Source organism: Molossus molossus, unplaced genomic scaffold (assembly GCF_014108415.1).
Source record: "Molossus molossus isolate mMolMol1 unplaced genomic scaffold, mMolMol1.p scaffold_m16_p_15, whole genome shotgun sequence".
Taxonomy (NCBI): Eukaryota; Metazoa; Chordata; class Mammalia; order Chiroptera; family Molossidae; genus Molossus; species Molossus molossus.
The window spans coordinates 51,540,747-51,558,030 of record NW_023425350.1 but is presented as its reverse complement, the minus strand read 5'-3'; the positions used below and the strand labels follow the sequence as shown (position 1 = coordinate 51,558,030).

The window sequence follows — 17,284 nt, the reverse complement described above, 5'->3', positions numbered from 1 at the left end:
TATATTAGTTTTTCTCTAGTAAGGCCTTTCCATAAGTTTCATAATTTTCAGTTGAGGTAATATGTAAATAATGTTTAAGCTTTAGGCTACCCAACAGTGTGTTCCTAAATTTAAAAGAACCATTTCCAGTAGGATAGCATCATTTCCTGATTTTTTTTTTTTTTTTTTTGTTAAAGGAGATCAGTTGATAACTATATATTGGAAGGTTCTTATGATAGTCTCAGTAGAGATCCTACAACAGTGAGTTATAGAAGATACTACGCAGTAAATGGTATAAAGAATATAGTACTTTCTTTCTCTATAGTAAACTCTTCTTATTCCTTGAGGTTAGGGTAATCTAACGAGTTTTGGTATAAAAGTGAATAAGCTACCAAATTAATGCATGTGTACCATACAGATAATAAGTGTTTTTACATATTAAGAAGTGACTTGCATTAGTTTTCCTTTTTTACCACTACCTCTTTGTCATTTTGACCCTTAAACACTTCATAAATCACTCCTAATTTTATCGAAATATGCTTATGTATACTTGAATACAAAATTATATTGCATGGCTTTCTGACTTGGGTTTTTGTTGTAAAAGTGCCTGTTTTGTTCATGTGTCCTGAGAGAACAAGCATTATTACATACCTGGCTAGCTTAAAAGCAGATTGCCTGTGAAGCACAATTTGAGTCCAATTTTTTGAGGTATGGAGTTTTAGCTGTCATGGTTGGGTTTTTTACTCAATCTCAAATAATAGGGCTCTGGTTATTTTGCAGAGTATCTCTGAAGAATGGACAGAATTGCCCTGGCTAACTACAAGCTACGGTTCACAATGGATAAATGTTGGCGTGCTTTTTTACTTTCTGACTTTTAAAAATTTTGCTCTTATATCTTGTAGTTTCCAATCAATCTTATATGGTTGCTATTTTAAAATTCAGTATAAAATCCTTGCATATATAATTTAAAATTAAAGTGTGTGTCTAGTTTTTCCCTCAATTATTTAACATTTTTGAAAATGTCAAGTTCTCAAAATTTACCAATAGTCCAAAAGGGGGTGGGGGAATGAATTGATCTGAGAAAATAATTTACTTAATTTAGGGAATATACAAGTCTTTTATTCTCATAGTTTTCAGTTTTCTATTTTAATTTTTTAATGATTAGGTAGTATATGGTATCACATGGCAAATTATAAATTGCATGGTTAAAGAAAACCATTCATCTAATGTGCCTGTCAACCCTGTAAGTGGTTAAGTAATTCAACTGAATAGCTGTCCTCACCATGATTAATATTTAAAAGTTTAAAACTTTGAAATAGGAGGCAGTTTTTGTGCAGTGTATTCATTCATAATGTTTAAGAAGTTATTGATTTGCATGTTTATGAAATTAAGCCTCATTTGCTAATACAAGATAAATTTTATAAAATAAAAGGTGAATTTGCATTAAAGGTTTATTTTAATGAAGATGAAACATGAAAATGAGTTGTGTATAAAATTCTCACTTGTTATCTACAGGAGAGTTTGCAAACCTAAACTTCTGATTGTTCTGATTTCAGAGATGCCCGAGTGGTAAAAGACATGGCAACAGGAAAATCTAAGGGATATGGCTTTGTCTCCTTTTTCAACAAATGGGTGAGCTCAATGAAAAGTTTATGTGCAGTGTTTCAAGAGTAAAGAATTAAAATACTTATTTTGTCTTAATTATTAATGTTTTATCTGCCATTTGTTCATTTCACTTATAATTAACTACCCTCACTAAAGGATATGTTCTTTCTCGTATTTGGTCATTCATTCAGATTTTATTTAGTACCTATGCATACAAAGTGCTGATAAAATGTTTTCAGAATATAGAAAGGAGAGATGTTTAAATTACTAGCCAAAGGTAAATACTGAAAATATCATAAATTTAATTTGTTATCTCCCTGTTTTACATTTCCATGATAATTTAAGAGTAGCTAATAAAATGCTCCAGGCAGGGACTTTTTAAATTGTTTATTAATGTATTCATAATGTCTCATCATTTCATTCAACAAACATTTACAGAATACCAGTTTGCATGGACTTCAAAGTTCTGGTTTTTGCAGAAAAAGGAAAGGACAGTGCAGTTTGTCAATGAGATGTGAGAGTAGGGTATAGAAAGAAGGAAAAGGCTCAATATTTCGTGACAGCTGGCTAAAATCTTTGGCATGTCCTCCATACTATACAGTACTGTGCCATTGTTGAAAAGAAAAAGAATGAGGAGTAAGCTCTGTAAGTACAGATTATGGAAAGATTTCCATGGTATATTGTTAGGAGGAAAAGCTCATTTGTGTAAACAGGAAGACAGCATATGTTTGTGTGTTGTGTGAGTGTGTGCCTGCATGTTGCATGTGTACTCACACACATGTGTTCTTTTACTGATAAACAAGAACCTTGTTTCAGGGTTTTCTGGGGATAGAGCGGAAAGATTCTCTGTATGTTGTATGATTTGAAGTTTGAACCTTGTAAACCTGTTACAAATTCAAATAAATTATTTTTTTTAGTGTAATAACTTATGGTTCAAAACTGTTAAATGCAGAGATATTATACTTCCAAAAATAAAGGGGTAGGAAAATTGATACACACTAATCATGGAGTATATACTAAGGTTTCATTGACTTTGGGTTTTCTTGTACTGCCTCTATGACTGTTATTTTTTTGCCAATGATAAGTAAAGATACACTATACTTACTGTGTAGGAGTGCCTTTGAATGAACCATTAAAAGTTTTTGATAATATGAAATATAGTTTAGAAAGGCTTTTCTTTATTAAATGGAGTATTTGGAATAGATGAATTATTTCTTGATGGCTTTAGGTTGAGTGTATGAGCATCAGTTATTGTGCCAGTTCCTTCTGTGTGTGTGTGTGTTTAAATATGTTTTTGTTGATTTTTAGAGAGAGAGAAATACCAGTTGGCTGCCCCCTGCACACCTCCCACTGGGGGATCAAGCCCACAACCCAGGCATGTGTCCTGACCTGGGATTGAACTAGCAACTTCCTTCCTGGTGCATGGGTCAATGCTCAACCACTGAGCCACACCAGTTAGGTCCTTCTGGGATTTTTAAAAATACCTCTGTTTGCAGTTTGCCAAATAGTGTGAAACTATTGTGTTTTCTCTAGTTCCTGTGTCTACTTACATTGTAACTAATATCTAGTTATTCCTCACCATGAGCTCTTACTATCCAGACACCCACTATAGCAGCTTGCAACCATTTTGCCCAAAATTTACTTTTCAGATAAAAAACCTGCCCTAGCCCTGGCCGGTTTGGCTCAGCGGTTAGAGCGTTGGCCTGCGGTCCGGAGAGACCCGGGTTCAGTTCCCGCTAAGGGCACGTACCTTGGTTGCAGTTTGTCCCCGGCCCTGGTTGGGTCGTGTGGGTGGCGACCACTCGATGTGTCGCTTTCACGTCGATGTTTCTCTCTCTCTCTCCCTCCCACTCTATCTGAACAAAATATCGAAAAATGTCCTCGGGTGAGGATAAAAAAAAAAAAAACCTGCCCTAAAAATGGTTTGCAAGTTTAGGCAAGGGAATGTAGAATGCAATTGTATCTCAGCAGTTTGCATAGGGACTGTATCTTGTGGTTGGGTTATTTAAGTGTATGATGCAGTATAGCTATCTTCCTCTCATGAAGTGAAAATGTCTTTCAAGAAAGTAGAAAAACCTCCCGGTTGATATGGCGCAGTGGTTGAGCATCGACCTATGCACCAAGAGGTCACTGGTTCAATTCCTGGTCAGGGCACATGCCCAGGATGTTGGCCAAATCCCCAGTGGGGGGAATGCAGGAGGCGGCCAATCGATGTTCTCTCTCATTAATGTTTCTCTTTCTCTCTCCCTTTCCTTTCCTCTGTCTCTAAAATCAGTAAAGAAAAAGTAAGTTGAAAAACCTGTGAAGAAAGTTGGTAAAACTAAGAGGTCAGGAAGAACCCACATATTGGAAGAAAAATTGGAAATAGTAAAGCATATTGAGAGGTGAAAAGATAAAAGCTCCACCATGTATGTGTTCCAACTACCAATTATAAGATTTTTTTCTGTGAGATGAGAAAAGAATAACTATGAGCGTGTAGTTGGTTTTGAAACCTTTACGGTTAATTACAGCATAATATTTAAGAATTCACAATTAGTGTGAGTTCCTTGGAGGGTTGATATATGTAAGATTTTAGTGTTGTGCTATTTGAGAAAATAGGTTGAGGGCTTTGTTTGGACTAGAAATTTTATTTCTGATTTTGGAATAAAGACCCCTGCTATATAAAAATTACTGTTAAATGTATATTTAGTATGAAATAGAGTAAGATAGCAAAGTTTGTGTGGCCTCTGGAGTTAGCTAGAGATGAATTTGAGTCCTGGCAATCATCATAAGATAGACATAACTTTGAGTGATTTCATTTAATCTTCCTGAGTTTACATTTCAACTTTTTTTAAAAAAATATTTTTTTATGAATTTTTTTTTTTAGAGAAAGAGGAAGGGAGAGAGAGATAGAAACGTCTATGTGAAAGAGGTACATCGATCAGTTGCCTCCTGCACACAACTCCCACCGGGGATCAAGCCCACAACCCAAACATGTGCCCTGACTGAATTGAACTGGGACGTCTCAGTCCATAGGACTTCTCTCAGTCCACTGAGCTACACCGGCTGGACTACATTTCAGCTTTTATAAAATTTCTAATATGTGATCAGTAGGCACTCTGGTGTTGTGAAGTGCCACAGCCCTGACTGCAGTTATCTCCAGTCCTGTTGCCTCTACCTGTGTTATGCATGCTAGGCAAACCCCAATAATGCTTGAACATAGTGTTTCTGCGTAGTCTGCCATAACTGCTAGACTGCCATAGTTGCTGGAGAAAGACTGAGTCAACTAGTTTCACTTCTAATTTAATGGTCACACACGTTAAATGAATACATGGTGCTATGTTTGCAAACTTGTGTTTCTCTAGTAAGTTTGATTTCCCATTTGATAACAATTTCATGTCCCTTCCTATCTCCTCAGGTATTCTTCACTCTTTTCTCCACCATCACCCTGACCTGCCAATCTTATGCTTCTCTGAGAAAATAGAAGCTATTCCTCAGCTTTTAATCACCAAACCTACATAATTCACCTGTCTTCCCCTTCTTCCTCCTATTACAGTTGAGGAAAAATCCTTCCTGTAAAAGGTCAAATCACTTACATTTGGGATCCACCTCCCTTGCCTTTTCAAGGACTTTGATCCTGTGCTTATTCTTTTTCTAATATAGCTTTATTGAGATACAGCTCACATACCATAAAATCCACTCATTTTAGGTGAACAATTCACTAGTTTTTTTAGAATATTCACAAAGTTATGAGACGATCACATACGACAATCTTAGAATATTTTCACCATCCTAAAAAGAAATTATGTACTTATTAGCAGTCGCTGTCATTTTCCTTCTACACCTTCTCCCCTCCCAGCCCTGAGCAATTATTAATCTACTTTTTGTCTGTATAGATTTCCCTGTTCCAAACATATTCTATAAAATGGAATTGTATATGTGCTCTGTTTCTTCACCCTGTGTAATCAGTCTTTCCCCCTCTACTGGATCATTTCTATCAACTAAAAAGCATGTCCTAGCCGTGGTGAGGTAGCTTAGTTGGTTAGAGCATCGTCCTGATGTACCAGGGTTGCAGGTTCGATCCCTGATTAGGGCACATACAAGGATCAACCAATGAATGCATGGATGGGTGAAACAAATCAATGTTCTTTCTCTCTCTCAAATGAATTTAAAAACAAGAACACTTGACCTCCTTATCCCTTCCCTACCTATATTCTGATTTCTCTGCTATAATTCACAATCAAGTTTCTCAGAAGAGTTGTTTGCATATGCTTCCACTTCATCTTCCATTCACAACCATACGTACACACACCATAAACTGTTTTTTTCCCCTCTTTTTTGAGTGAATAGTTGTATTTGTTTTCTAGGGCTGCTGTATCAAAATACCATATGATGAATGTCTTAAAAATAACAAAATTTATTCTCTAACTTCTGGTTATTAGAAGTCCAAAGTCAAGGTGTCATCATGGCCATGCTCCCTCTGCAGGCTCTATGGAAGAATCTTTCTTCCCTCTTCTTGCTTTGTAGTTGTATCACTCCTATCTTTGCCTTCGTCTTCACATGGTCCTCTTCCCTCTGTGTGTATCCACATTGGCCTCTGTGTTATAAGGACATCAGTCATACTGGATTTAGGGCCAACCCTAATCCATTATGACCTCATCTTAACCAATACATGTGAAAAAAAACTATTTTCAAGTAAGCTCACATTCACAGTTACAGGGGTCAGTGTTAGTTAGGACTTTACATCAATTTAAGGAACACAATTCAACCCATAACAGTTGTTAAAGATCTAATGGAGTTCAAACTGGTTAGTGTGGTAAACAATGTTTGTTTGTTTCATTTATTTATTTATTTAATCCTCACCCGAGGAGTGGGAGGGGAGGAGAGGAGGGAAAGAGAGAGACAGAGACAGACATCCATGTGAGAGTGACACATCCACAGGTTGCCTCCCACCGGACCCCAACCAGGGCTGGGGATGAAACCGCAACCGAGGCACGTGCCCATGCCCTTGACCGGAATCAAACCTGGGACTCTGGTCCCTAGGCCAACGCTTCAGCCACTAAGCCAAACTGGCCAGGGCAACGTTTGTTTCTTTTGAAGAATAGAGCAGTCCCCTCTTTATCTGCAGTTTCACTTTCCTTGGTTTCAGTTACCCAAGGTCAGCTACTATCTGAAAATATTAAATAGAAAATTCCAGAAATAAAATTCATAAATTTAAAATTTTATGTCATTCTGAGTAGTGTGATGAAATCTCACTCCATACCCCCCTAGGACATGAAGCATACCTTTGTCCATGTATTCACACTTTATACACTACCTGCCTGTTAGTCAATTAGCTATCTTGATTATCAGATCAACTATAGTGGTATCCCAGTGCTTGTGTTCAATTAACCCTATTTTACTTAATTATGGCCCCAAAGCACAAGAATAGTGATGCTGGCAATTCAGCTATGTCAAAGAGAAGCCATAAAATGCTTTCTTTAAGTGAAAAGGTGAGTACAGTACAGTAAAATATTTTGAGAAAGAGACTACATTCATAACTTTTATTATGATATATTGTTTTAATTCTATTTTATTAGTTATTGTTAATCTTTTACTATGCTTAATTTCTAAATTAAACTTTATCATAGGCGTGCGTGTGTGTGTACACATGGAGAAAAATAGCATATATAGTGTTTGCTACTATCTGCATTTTCAAGCATAAACTAGGGATCCTGGAACATATTCCCCACAGATAAGGGGAAGCTACAGTGTGCATTTCCTTTTTGTATGTCTCAGAATAGCTTTTAGCCTTGAATTTGCCAGTTCTTTTGCTAGTTTAAGCCCACATTTGACACCTGCAGATGAAAGCTACACGCCTCTCACTTTTCCATTCAGTACACTGGCTTTCGTCCTCTACCAATTCTCTGCCACTGTCTACCAACACTACTGTTTTCAGGTTCACTTCACATCTTGACTTTGGCTTCCTTGGCTCTGTGACAGTATACTTTTGTGGATTTCTTCCTTTATCACTAGCTGCTCCTCCTTAGTCACCTTAGCTAGCAACTTTTTCCTTTATTCAAATATTTTCAGATTTTGCTGTTTTTCAGAGCTGTAACAGGATGCTTTCTTTTCTTTCTACAGTTCAGTTTATTTCTTTGTGCTCCACACATTATAAGTAAATGGTCTTCATTTATTTGTCTTATAGACATCTCAAACTTAGTATGTCTTCAGTGGAGCTCTTTGCTTCTTCCTCAGACTTGTTTCGCTCCTCCCTCCCAGGCTTTTTATTTCAGTAAATGCTAGCACTCTCCTCCCTACTGCCCAAGCAAGAATCTAGGCGTTATATTTGATTCCTCTCCTTTTACTTACTGCGCACCCCTTAAACCCAGTTCTGTTGACTTTTTTAGATTACATTCACTGCCACTGTTCACTGCTACTGTACTAATCTTGACCAGCAATGTTTTTTAAATCTGAATATTAGTCTTATAAAGTATCTATTACTTTTATTATCCATCTTCCTAAACCATTCTCCTAGCACTAAAAATGGCCTTCTTAAAACATAAATTAGATCATGATAATCTCTCACGTAAAATCTTTCAGTTTTTTCTTCTGGTACCCTTCGTTTTTGCTTACTAGATTCCACTGAAATTTAGTCATCTTTCACATTCTTCTTTCAGATGCATACTAATCTCTTTGCTGCCTTTACACAGTTTACAATGCTTTTCCCTCTATGAGGGCTTTCTTCCCTGGTGTTTTGACTTGGTTAGTTCCTGTTCCTCTCAATTTCAGCTAAAATATCATTTCAAAGAGGTCTTCCCTAATCATGCTACCTAAAGTAGACCCCCATGTCCATATATCTCTATCTCCGCCTTTTGTTTCTATCATGGAATACACAATTTGTAAATTTTTTTTTTGTCTTTATTGATTTTAGAGAGAGAGGGAGGGAGACAGAGATAGAAACATCGATGAGAAAGAACATCGATTGGCCTCCTCCTGCACGACCCCCCACTGGGGATCAGGCCCACAACCTGGACATGTGCCCTGACTGGGAATGGAACCGGCGACCTCTTGGTGCATGGGTTGACCCTCAACCACTGAGCCACACCAGCTGGGCTACAATTTGTAATTATTTTATTTGTTACCTTAAAAATGTAAGCTCCATGGCAGCAGAGACCGTGTCTGCCCCATTCAGCAATGTATCCCTAACACATTGCCTGCTGCCTAGAACATTATAACTATTCAATATTTACTTTTGTTGGATTGTATAAAGTGAGATTTTTGTCCATAATAGTCTTACATTGTTACATGAACTTTATAATAGTTACCTCAGAAGGGCTTTTCGACTTTGGACTTTTTGGGTGATTAACATAGCCAAAGTCTGATATCTAAATGAAAGATAATTTAAAAGTGCTGTTGCATTTTAGGTGAACTGTCATATATTGTGTATCTCATAAAGCATTTTAATTCAAAAATCATTTGTGAAAAGCAAACATGAGTTATCTCTACTGCTAACAGTTTAACATCAACTAATAGTGGCTTCTTTGTCATTTCTAATGTGTGCAACAGGATGCAGAAAACGCCATTCAACAGATGGGTGGCCAGTGGCTTGGTGGAAGACAAATCAGAACTAACTGGGCAACCCGAAAGCCTCCAGCTCCAAAGAGTACATATGAGTGTAGGTGTATTGGAGAAGAAAAGGAAATATGGAATTTTGGAGGAAAATACACTAGATTTTAAATGTTAGAGCTGTTCCCGGAGACTTATTGCAGAAATAGATGAGAAGCAAAGCAAGACTACTGTTCTAAAATGTACTTAGTTTTCATTTTTGTAATTACAAATAATAAATATTATCTCTAATGTCAAGTCTCCTATTAAATAGAGAATATTGAGTAATTTCTTAGACATTCTTGGGGGAGGTTTAATTTTCAGTCATGTAATATGTATTATATAAGTATTTTGGTCAAGGTAAATATTACCATTACAGTAGTATAGTTAATGCTGCATTTCTCTTTCTGAACATTTTATTTAATGAATTAAATACATAAAACTTTTCATCCCCAGCAAACACCAAACAGCTGTCATATGATGAGGTCGTAAATCAGTCTAGTCCAAGCAACTGTACTGTGTATTGTGGAGGTGTCACTTCTGGGCTTACAGGTATGGGAACTTTACCTGTGTGGCATGTTAAGATTAATTTTTATTTTTAAAATATGTTTCTATTTTTTTTGAGAGAGGAAGGGAGAGAGAAACAGAAACACCGATGTGATGTGGGCATGTGCCCTGACTGGGAAATTGAACCGGGACCTCTCAGTCCATGGGATGATGCTCATACTACTGAGCCATACCAGCTGGGCTTGAGATTAATTTTTATTATTATTTTTTCATTCTCACCCCAGGATATTTTTCCATTTATCTTCAGATAGAGTGAGAGGGAGGGAGGGGGAGAGAGAGACAGACAGACAGACATTGATGTGAGAGAGAGACACTGATTGGTTGCCTCCTACTCAACCCTGACCCGGGCTAGGGACCCAGTTGCAACTGAGGTACGTGCCCTTGATCAGAATCAAACCCACGACTCTTTGGTCTGACACTTTAACCATTGAGTCAAACCAGCCAGGGCTTGAGATTAATTTTTAAACTGAAAAGCTTAATTATTGGATTTTAATAAAAGTTAATGTTTTTTTTTCTTCTAACAGAACAACTAATGCGTCAGACTTTCTCACCGTTTGGCCAAATAATGGAAATTCGAGTCTTTCCAGATAAAGGATATTCATTTGTTCGGTAGGGGTGGTTTTTTAAAAAACCTCTTTTATTCCTCAAATTATTTTTAGATATTTAACTTAGTGCTTTTCTTAAAAATTTACCTTTGGTTGTAAAGAAATAAAAATTTCTCTAGCATTTAGCATATTTACCACTTTTTTTAAAAAAAAGCTCCGTTCTTCTAACACATAGCCAGCAAAACATCCTCAATTAGTAGAAGTTTCTTCAAAATTACAAGATCTTTGTGGGGGGAGCAAAGGAAATATGTCATTGTATTTTATATGAACTGTCTGGCTAAACTTTATTTTTAAATATACATTTTATTCTTAAGTATTTTAAACAATTTATATTGATGATTCTTAATATTGTTTTCAATAGGTTCAACTCCCATGAAAGTGCAGCACATGCAATTGTTTCTGTTAATGGAACTACTATTGAAGGTCATGTTGTGAAATGCTATTGGGGCAAAGAAACTCTTGATATGATAAATCCCGTGCAACAGGTGAGAGGGTTCTTGACTTTGCAAAGTATTTACTAGGCTAATACTAATAATAAGGTTATTTTATAATGAAATTGCTTATAATCCATGTTAATAAGTTTTTAGTTCATACTAAAATGAAAGTATATAAAGGCTCTTCCTACACATATTATAGTTCCAGAGTGGTGGCTCATGGGTTGCAGTGGTGACATGAATGTGACTACTTCAATTGTCTCATACACAGTGGATTTTAAAATGCTTTGACAAACCTAGCAGGTTATTAAATTTTTTCTTAATACTTGGTAGATTTATTTACATACCATATGGAGAACTCACAAGCATTGTTGACATGATTGAAATAAAAATATAGTTAATTATGTTTAGGACTTTGGCATTTTGCCACTTTTGTTTTTCTAGGCAGCTTTAGTGGTTAACTTGATCCCACAAAGATTTCTATGAGGGAATTGTAAATGGAGCATTAAGATAGGATTAAGAGAATCCTAAAATATAAATTTTGTAAGTTAACTGAATATAGAAATAAATAATCTTTATATCATCCTTATCTAAAGGAAACAGTCATGTGAATAGTTTACAAAACACTTAAACATTATACTGAGTTTAATATTTCTTACTAGAACATTACCCAGTGCCTTACAAAGAATATGCCTATCAGAGCATCACATCAAGTTACAGCAAAATTACCTCTTTTTTTAGCAGTCGCTTTCTAAACTCTTATTTATCCTTTCATTTTAATTGTAATGATGGCCCAATGTGTTATGGCTATGTATATTAGTTATTTGTGGTGTATTAGGACATACAACTTCAAATAATACTAAATTATGTTATAATTTTACTTAATAGCAGAATCAGATTGGATATCCACAAGCTTATGGCCAATGGGGCCAGTGGTATGGAAATGCACAACAAATTGGCCAGTATATGCCTAATGGTTGGCAAGTACCTGCATATGGAATGTATGGCCAGGCATGGAACCAGCAGGGATTTAAGTAAGCTATTTGCTCTTTTCCTTTATTATTAGCCTTTGAAACGTCAAGAACTTAGGAAGAGATTTTAAGTAATTAGTAGGTAGTGTAAACCTTATTCTAAAGCATAGCTTTAGCCTTTGAAGGATTTGATTTAGAGTGGTTTTTAATTTATAGTTTTAGGTATAGCTCTTTAAAGTTTTGCCTAGGTGCCCTGGCTGGTTTGGCTCAGCGGTTAGAGAGAGCATCAGCCTATGGACTGAAGGGTTGTGGGTTTGATTCCCGGTTAAGGGCACATTCCTTGGTTGCAGGTTCAGTCCCTGGTATCAGTTGGGATAGTGCAGGAGGCAGCCAATCCATGTGCTTCTCACATCGATGTTTCTCTCTTTCTCCCTCCCACTCTAGCTAAAAATCAATGGGAAAATATCCTTGGGAGGATTAACAAAAAATAAAATAAAATACTTTACAGTTTTTATTAAAAAGGAATCTTGTATTTAAATGTTGGAAAAATATATGTGCATCCATGTGTTAGTAATTATTTGCTTTCTTTTTTGAGTAATATAAATGTTAGTCTTATACCTAATGGTCAGGTTTTTTACAGGGAGTGGCTTGTTTAATGTATGTCTAAGCCAGTTGTACAGTATTCCTTCCTGAGATGAAAGATGAGTTTTTTTTCTGAGGTCAAAGAGGATAAATGTTTCCAGGTTAAGGGTATTTTCTTAGAAGTAATTAAACTAACAAAATTAAACTGCACAAATTAAACCTATGAGGATGCTTGTTTTTTAGGAAGAAGAAAAAATCTTTGCCTTTGCTTTCGTTGGCGTAACAATTCTTATATTTGAGCTTAAGAAAAAGTATATTTCCAAAAAATTTAAATGTTAATTCCTTTAGATAATTAGGTTTTTCTAATGCTGGGCTGTCTTTTTATTTCTTGGTAAACTTGCTTTACTATGCCTTTTTATTTTTTTATTGTTTTTATTTTTGGCATTGCAGGATTTGTTTCTATGTGGTTTTAGTATATTTACCATTATGCTAATTAGTTAAGTTTAGCTATTTTTGTTCTTGTTTTTCTTAATGCTTTCTGAACTTTCTTTTTCTCCATTCTGCCCATTGATTAAATTAATAAAATAATACATGTCTTTTTTAGATATTAAAAAAGAAAAGAAAAAAGTATATTTCCTTTATATATGTTATTTGTTCTTGGTGTTACATTTTATTTTAATCAGTGGATTTCCCTCCCCTCTCCTTTTTTCACATGCTCAACCAGTCAGACACAGTCTTCTGCACCGTGGATGGGACCAAATTATGGTGTGCAGCCTCCTCCAGGACAGAATGGCAGCATGTTGCCTAATCAGCCTGCAGGATATCGAGTGGCAGGGTATGAAACCCAGTGAAAAAGGACCCGGAATCTAAAGCCAGTGGCTTGAGGCTACAGAGAGTGTAGTAAAGCCGTTGTTTACTTAAAGATTTATCAAATCAGTCAGTGCAAATGTCAGATACAATGTATTTATTTAAAAGGTTCATTTTTTAAATCATGAAATTACTTAATCATTCATATTGTTTTAAAAAGAAACAAGATGCTGGATGTCTGCCAATTTTTGCCTTCATTATCTTTTTTAATAAAGTTTTTCAGATCCTTGTTTCAAATACAAATGCAGGGATTGCTGCCACTTTTTTAAAATTAAGAGGCAGAAAATTGCACAATGTTGAACTTTTTTCCACTAAAGTAGTGTGCAGTTCTAGTTTGCATTCCTGATATGATTTAAAACATGTAATATAAAGATATTAAAACACACATACACACAAAACTAAAAACCAAAACTGTGCAGAGTCTAGAAGTTCTTTGCAATCTTCAGCTTGTGCACAATTCTGTTTAGGTTTTTTTACAAAGGTATTGTTTGAACTAGCCCATCTTCACCGTTTTCCCTTTGGGATTTTTAAATATAAATTATTAGTTTACATCGTTTTTGTACCTACATTTTTTTCACAAATTTGTCTTGCCTTATTAAAGTTCTGTAAAATATACTTAAATGGAAAAACAAATGTTCACTTAGATTGAAAACTTTTCTCAGATGGATTGTTAATTGCATTCATCTAGTGTTTTATATGAGAAGGTGCCTCAAGAACTCCCTGTTGACTTTGTTTAAAATAATTTTTATCTTCTGTGATAAATTTTGCTGTGTACCAGGAAATATAAAAACAAAAACTTGTTACTAAAGAAAATCTCTGAAATGTGATAAGTTCTTATGAACTCATGCTAATTTCATGTGTCAACTTCTACATTTACATGTATTATTTCATTATGTAAAATGTTTTAGCATTTAAATATTTTGCACAGTTAGCACACTTTGTATGTCTTTTCCTTCTTAAAGGTATCATGCAGAGTTGACAGGAGATTTATAAGGTTTTAAGTTGTTTGCATGTGAATATCAAATACACACTTTGGTAGTCTTTGAATACAAAGTCATCTGCTCTTATTTTTTGAGAATTTTGACACAAAGTTGTATGTAAAGGTATATATTAATTTGCCATTTCTAGTTTATATTTACTCAAAAAGAGTAAATCAGTTTTAATATTTACACATGATAGCTGTGAAACTGTAGAATATCCTTATGTCAGGCTTGGGGATTGTTGTGAACTCCAAAATTAGCCTGAAGGACCAGCCAAGAAAAGCATTTCTTAAATGTTCAGAGGCCAAAAGATAAATAAACAAAAAAACCTTAAAATCCTACCTCCTTAAACAGCCTTCAAAGAGGAGAATCCTCAGTGCAATCATTATTTTGATTTTGGTACCTGTTTTCCTGGAGTTCCCAATTTTATTATTTTGGGGTGGCTCCGAGCATTAAGAGGTTTAATCTTTGATGGCACTGTTATAGTTTTGAAATTTTTAGTACATTTCAGAGTCTGTTAGATAGTTATGGGAGATATTGTTTTGTTTTGTTTTGTTTTCAGTGAAAGTCACAAACTCTCTTCCTTGACTCACAAAGGGGAAGGATCCCCAGTATACATATTTGGATGGTTAGTTGTTTTGAAGACCTTCAGAGAGCTCCTAGTACTTTATTTAGGAACAGAAAACGCCTGTGAAATTTTAGTTTCCTGGCCTTTATTTTCCAAGTGGGAGCAAATGACTCTAAGATGGTCTCTAAGCCAATAATCTTGTAAACCAGAGCCCAGGAAAGACAACTCATAAGCATATAATTCTCTGGAGCTCAATTCTATGCAGTTGTACTGATGTTTCATTAAGTCACTGTGTATTTTTAAGTCTTGCTACATTAAAAGTTGCTTTGTGAAAGATGAGTAAATTTTTTAAATACTTGGAAATTGTATTTCCTTGTTAACTTCTACAGATCAGGGCATACAAGCAAAAGCAGCTTAAGTGAAAAACTCAAAAAATAAAATATCAGGAAGCTATTTTTAAATTCTTCTGGCTTATGTTTCTATTTTAGGACCCTTCTTTTTCTCTGTTTCAGAAATACTTACTACACATCTGTGGAGTGCAGGGTAAATTATTTGGGCATAAATAATTTAAGCAAAAGTATAGTTTTTCTTTCATTTTTACTATCTCAAGTAATAACACTTTTTATTAGCCAGTATATTTTTTTATTGCACAAATCTTAAAATGTACATTGACTACTTTTTGAAAAGAAAGTGGTATTATTCATGATGAAAAGGTTACTACTGAACAAATTCATATTTCAGGAGCATTGCTAACTTTGGTTTAAATCTTACTCTGAATGTTAAAACAAATCACTTAAAGATTTTTTTTCAGTCTAAACTTACTGGCATTAGTATCAGGTAAGGAAATTACAAGTTTTTTAAATGTTTTTATTATCTGCGATATGCATTCAGATTTTACTTTAAAATACATCTGGTACTGTAAAGAACCTGACGTGACTCTCACTTAGTGGGTCATTAATCCAGTATTCTTTGCCCTGACTGTTTGGATATTAAAGTTCCTTTATGTTTTCTATAACCTGTGGGATCTTCTTGCAGTGATTATTGTGTGATAGATTTTTTTTCTTTTTGGTCTAGCCATATTGTTATATTCATTCAGATATTTGTTAAATTTTTTAAAATCTTATTCCAAAAATCATGGTTTGCATTGTGTTACTGTTGAATACAGCAAAGAATTGGAATTATCTAGATTCAACTCATTATGAGCCAAGATCTCATTTTCCTTGTTGATGTTACCTCATTGAAAATGAGATTCACATTGTCATTTTATTCTCCTGTTTTATCCCTGTGCTTGCTCTTCTTCCTTTTGTATATGTGTTAGAGTTCTATTACATTTGAGAAGACAGTTGATAGGACTAGATTGCATATACAAAGAGTTAGGTTTACCAAGTGCTATAGGGTGCTCTTGAGGTCACAGTGAGTGTCTGAAAAATAAAATGTGTTTATAGGAAAATAAAAGCATACCCTTTCAATGAAAGAGTGATTTCTAAAGCAAAATCAGTTTTTGTAGGGGGTTATTATATTTTCTCCAGTCACTGCATGTTATTGTTGTGTTTAGAACTTAAAGAATATACCTCTAAAACAAGAAATTTTAATTTTAGAGCCTTAATAAAATGTATGTGAATGTGTCTCAGTTGAATAGGATTTTGCATTATGGCTTCTAAAGTTGGAGGCTTAAGTTATTCTTTTTTTTCTTTTTCTTTATTGATTTTAGAGAGAGAGGAAAGGAGAATGAGAGAGATAGAAACATCGATGAGAGAGAGCATCGATTAGCAGCCTCCCACATGCCCCCACCTCCCACTGGGGATTTGGCCTACAACCTGGGCATGTGCCCTGACCAGGAATCAAACTGGCAACCTCTTGGTGCATGGGTTGATGCTCAACCACTGAGCCACTCTGGCTGGGCAGAGGCTGAAGTTATTCTAATAGTAATTAAAGTAAAGGAAAAAGTAGATGTCTGACTCAGGGTTACTAGGCTACGGTGAGCTGCTGTGCAGAAAATAAGTGATTAAACACAATTTTACATACGGCATTAATGAGCCCTTGCTGCTCCTCCTCCTATTCAGTTCTAGAATATGAATGGCCACACTTGCACACACCAGGCAGGATTTGGAGGACCCTTCTGTGGAAAAACTAAACTCGAGAGAAAAGGTAAATGCTGACATCTGAGGGTCCCCACCAAAAAGCCAAATGGCCACCAATCCCTCTACAGTGAGTGCTGTGTTCTAGTCATTAACCCTTCCCATGTATACGAATCTTCCAAACAGGTTTTTAGTGCTTCACTTTTTCCCCTTGTTGGTTTTTTTTAGAGAGAAATTGGAAGGAGGGGAAGGAGAGAGAGAGAAACATCAGTGTGAGAGAGACACATGCCCCCAACCAGGGCAAGGATAAAACCTGCAACCCAGGTACATGCCTTTGACTAGGAATTGAACCCATGACCCATTGGTCTTTGGGCCAACACTCTTAACTGCTGAACCACACCAGCAAGGGCTAGTGCTTCACTTTTAAATAAGGACAGCCAAAGATCACCAGAAACTGAGGAAAACTTTTATTTTAAAAGGTA

General features: G+C 35.5%; 1 protein-coding gene across 26 annotated transcripts in view; it reads left to right on the top strand.

Moving 5' to 3' along the window:
• The window catches only part of TIA1 (TIA1 cytotoxic granule associated RNA binding protein), a 36,310-nt gene extending 19,495 nt beyond the window's left edge, over positions 1 to 16,815 (top strand). For 5 of the 26 annotated variants that reach the window (XM_036262581.1, XM_036262577.1, XM_036262583.1 and 2 more), the window contains 8 exons: positions 1,536 to 1,611; positions 6,984 to 7,055; positions 9,112 to 9,220; positions 9,607 to 9,702; positions 10,242 to 10,326; positions 10,684 to 10,807; positions 11,645 to 11,790; positions 13,034 to 13,266. In XM_036262581.1, coding sequence (XP_036118474.1) covers positions 1,536 to 1,611; positions 6,984 to 7,055; positions 9,112 to 9,220; positions 9,607 to 9,702; positions 10,242 to 10,326; positions 10,684 to 10,807; positions 11,645 to 11,790; positions 13,034 to 13,160 — 835 coding nt within the window. In that variant the 3' untranslated portion in view covers positions 13,161 to 13,266. Of the gene's footprint in view, positions 1 to 176; positions 272 to 759; positions 826 to 1,535; positions 1,616 to 6,983; positions 7,056 to 9,111; positions 9,354 to 9,606; positions 9,703 to 10,241; positions 10,331 to 10,683; positions 10,808 to 11,644; positions 11,791 to 13,033; positions 14,219 to 16,787 lie in introns of those variants that run through there. The other 21 variants (XM_036262582.1, XM_036262570.1, XM_036262590.1 and 18 more) reach the window with 19 other exon arrangements.
• The last annotated feature ends 469 nt before the right edge of the window (positions 16,816 to 17,284 follow it).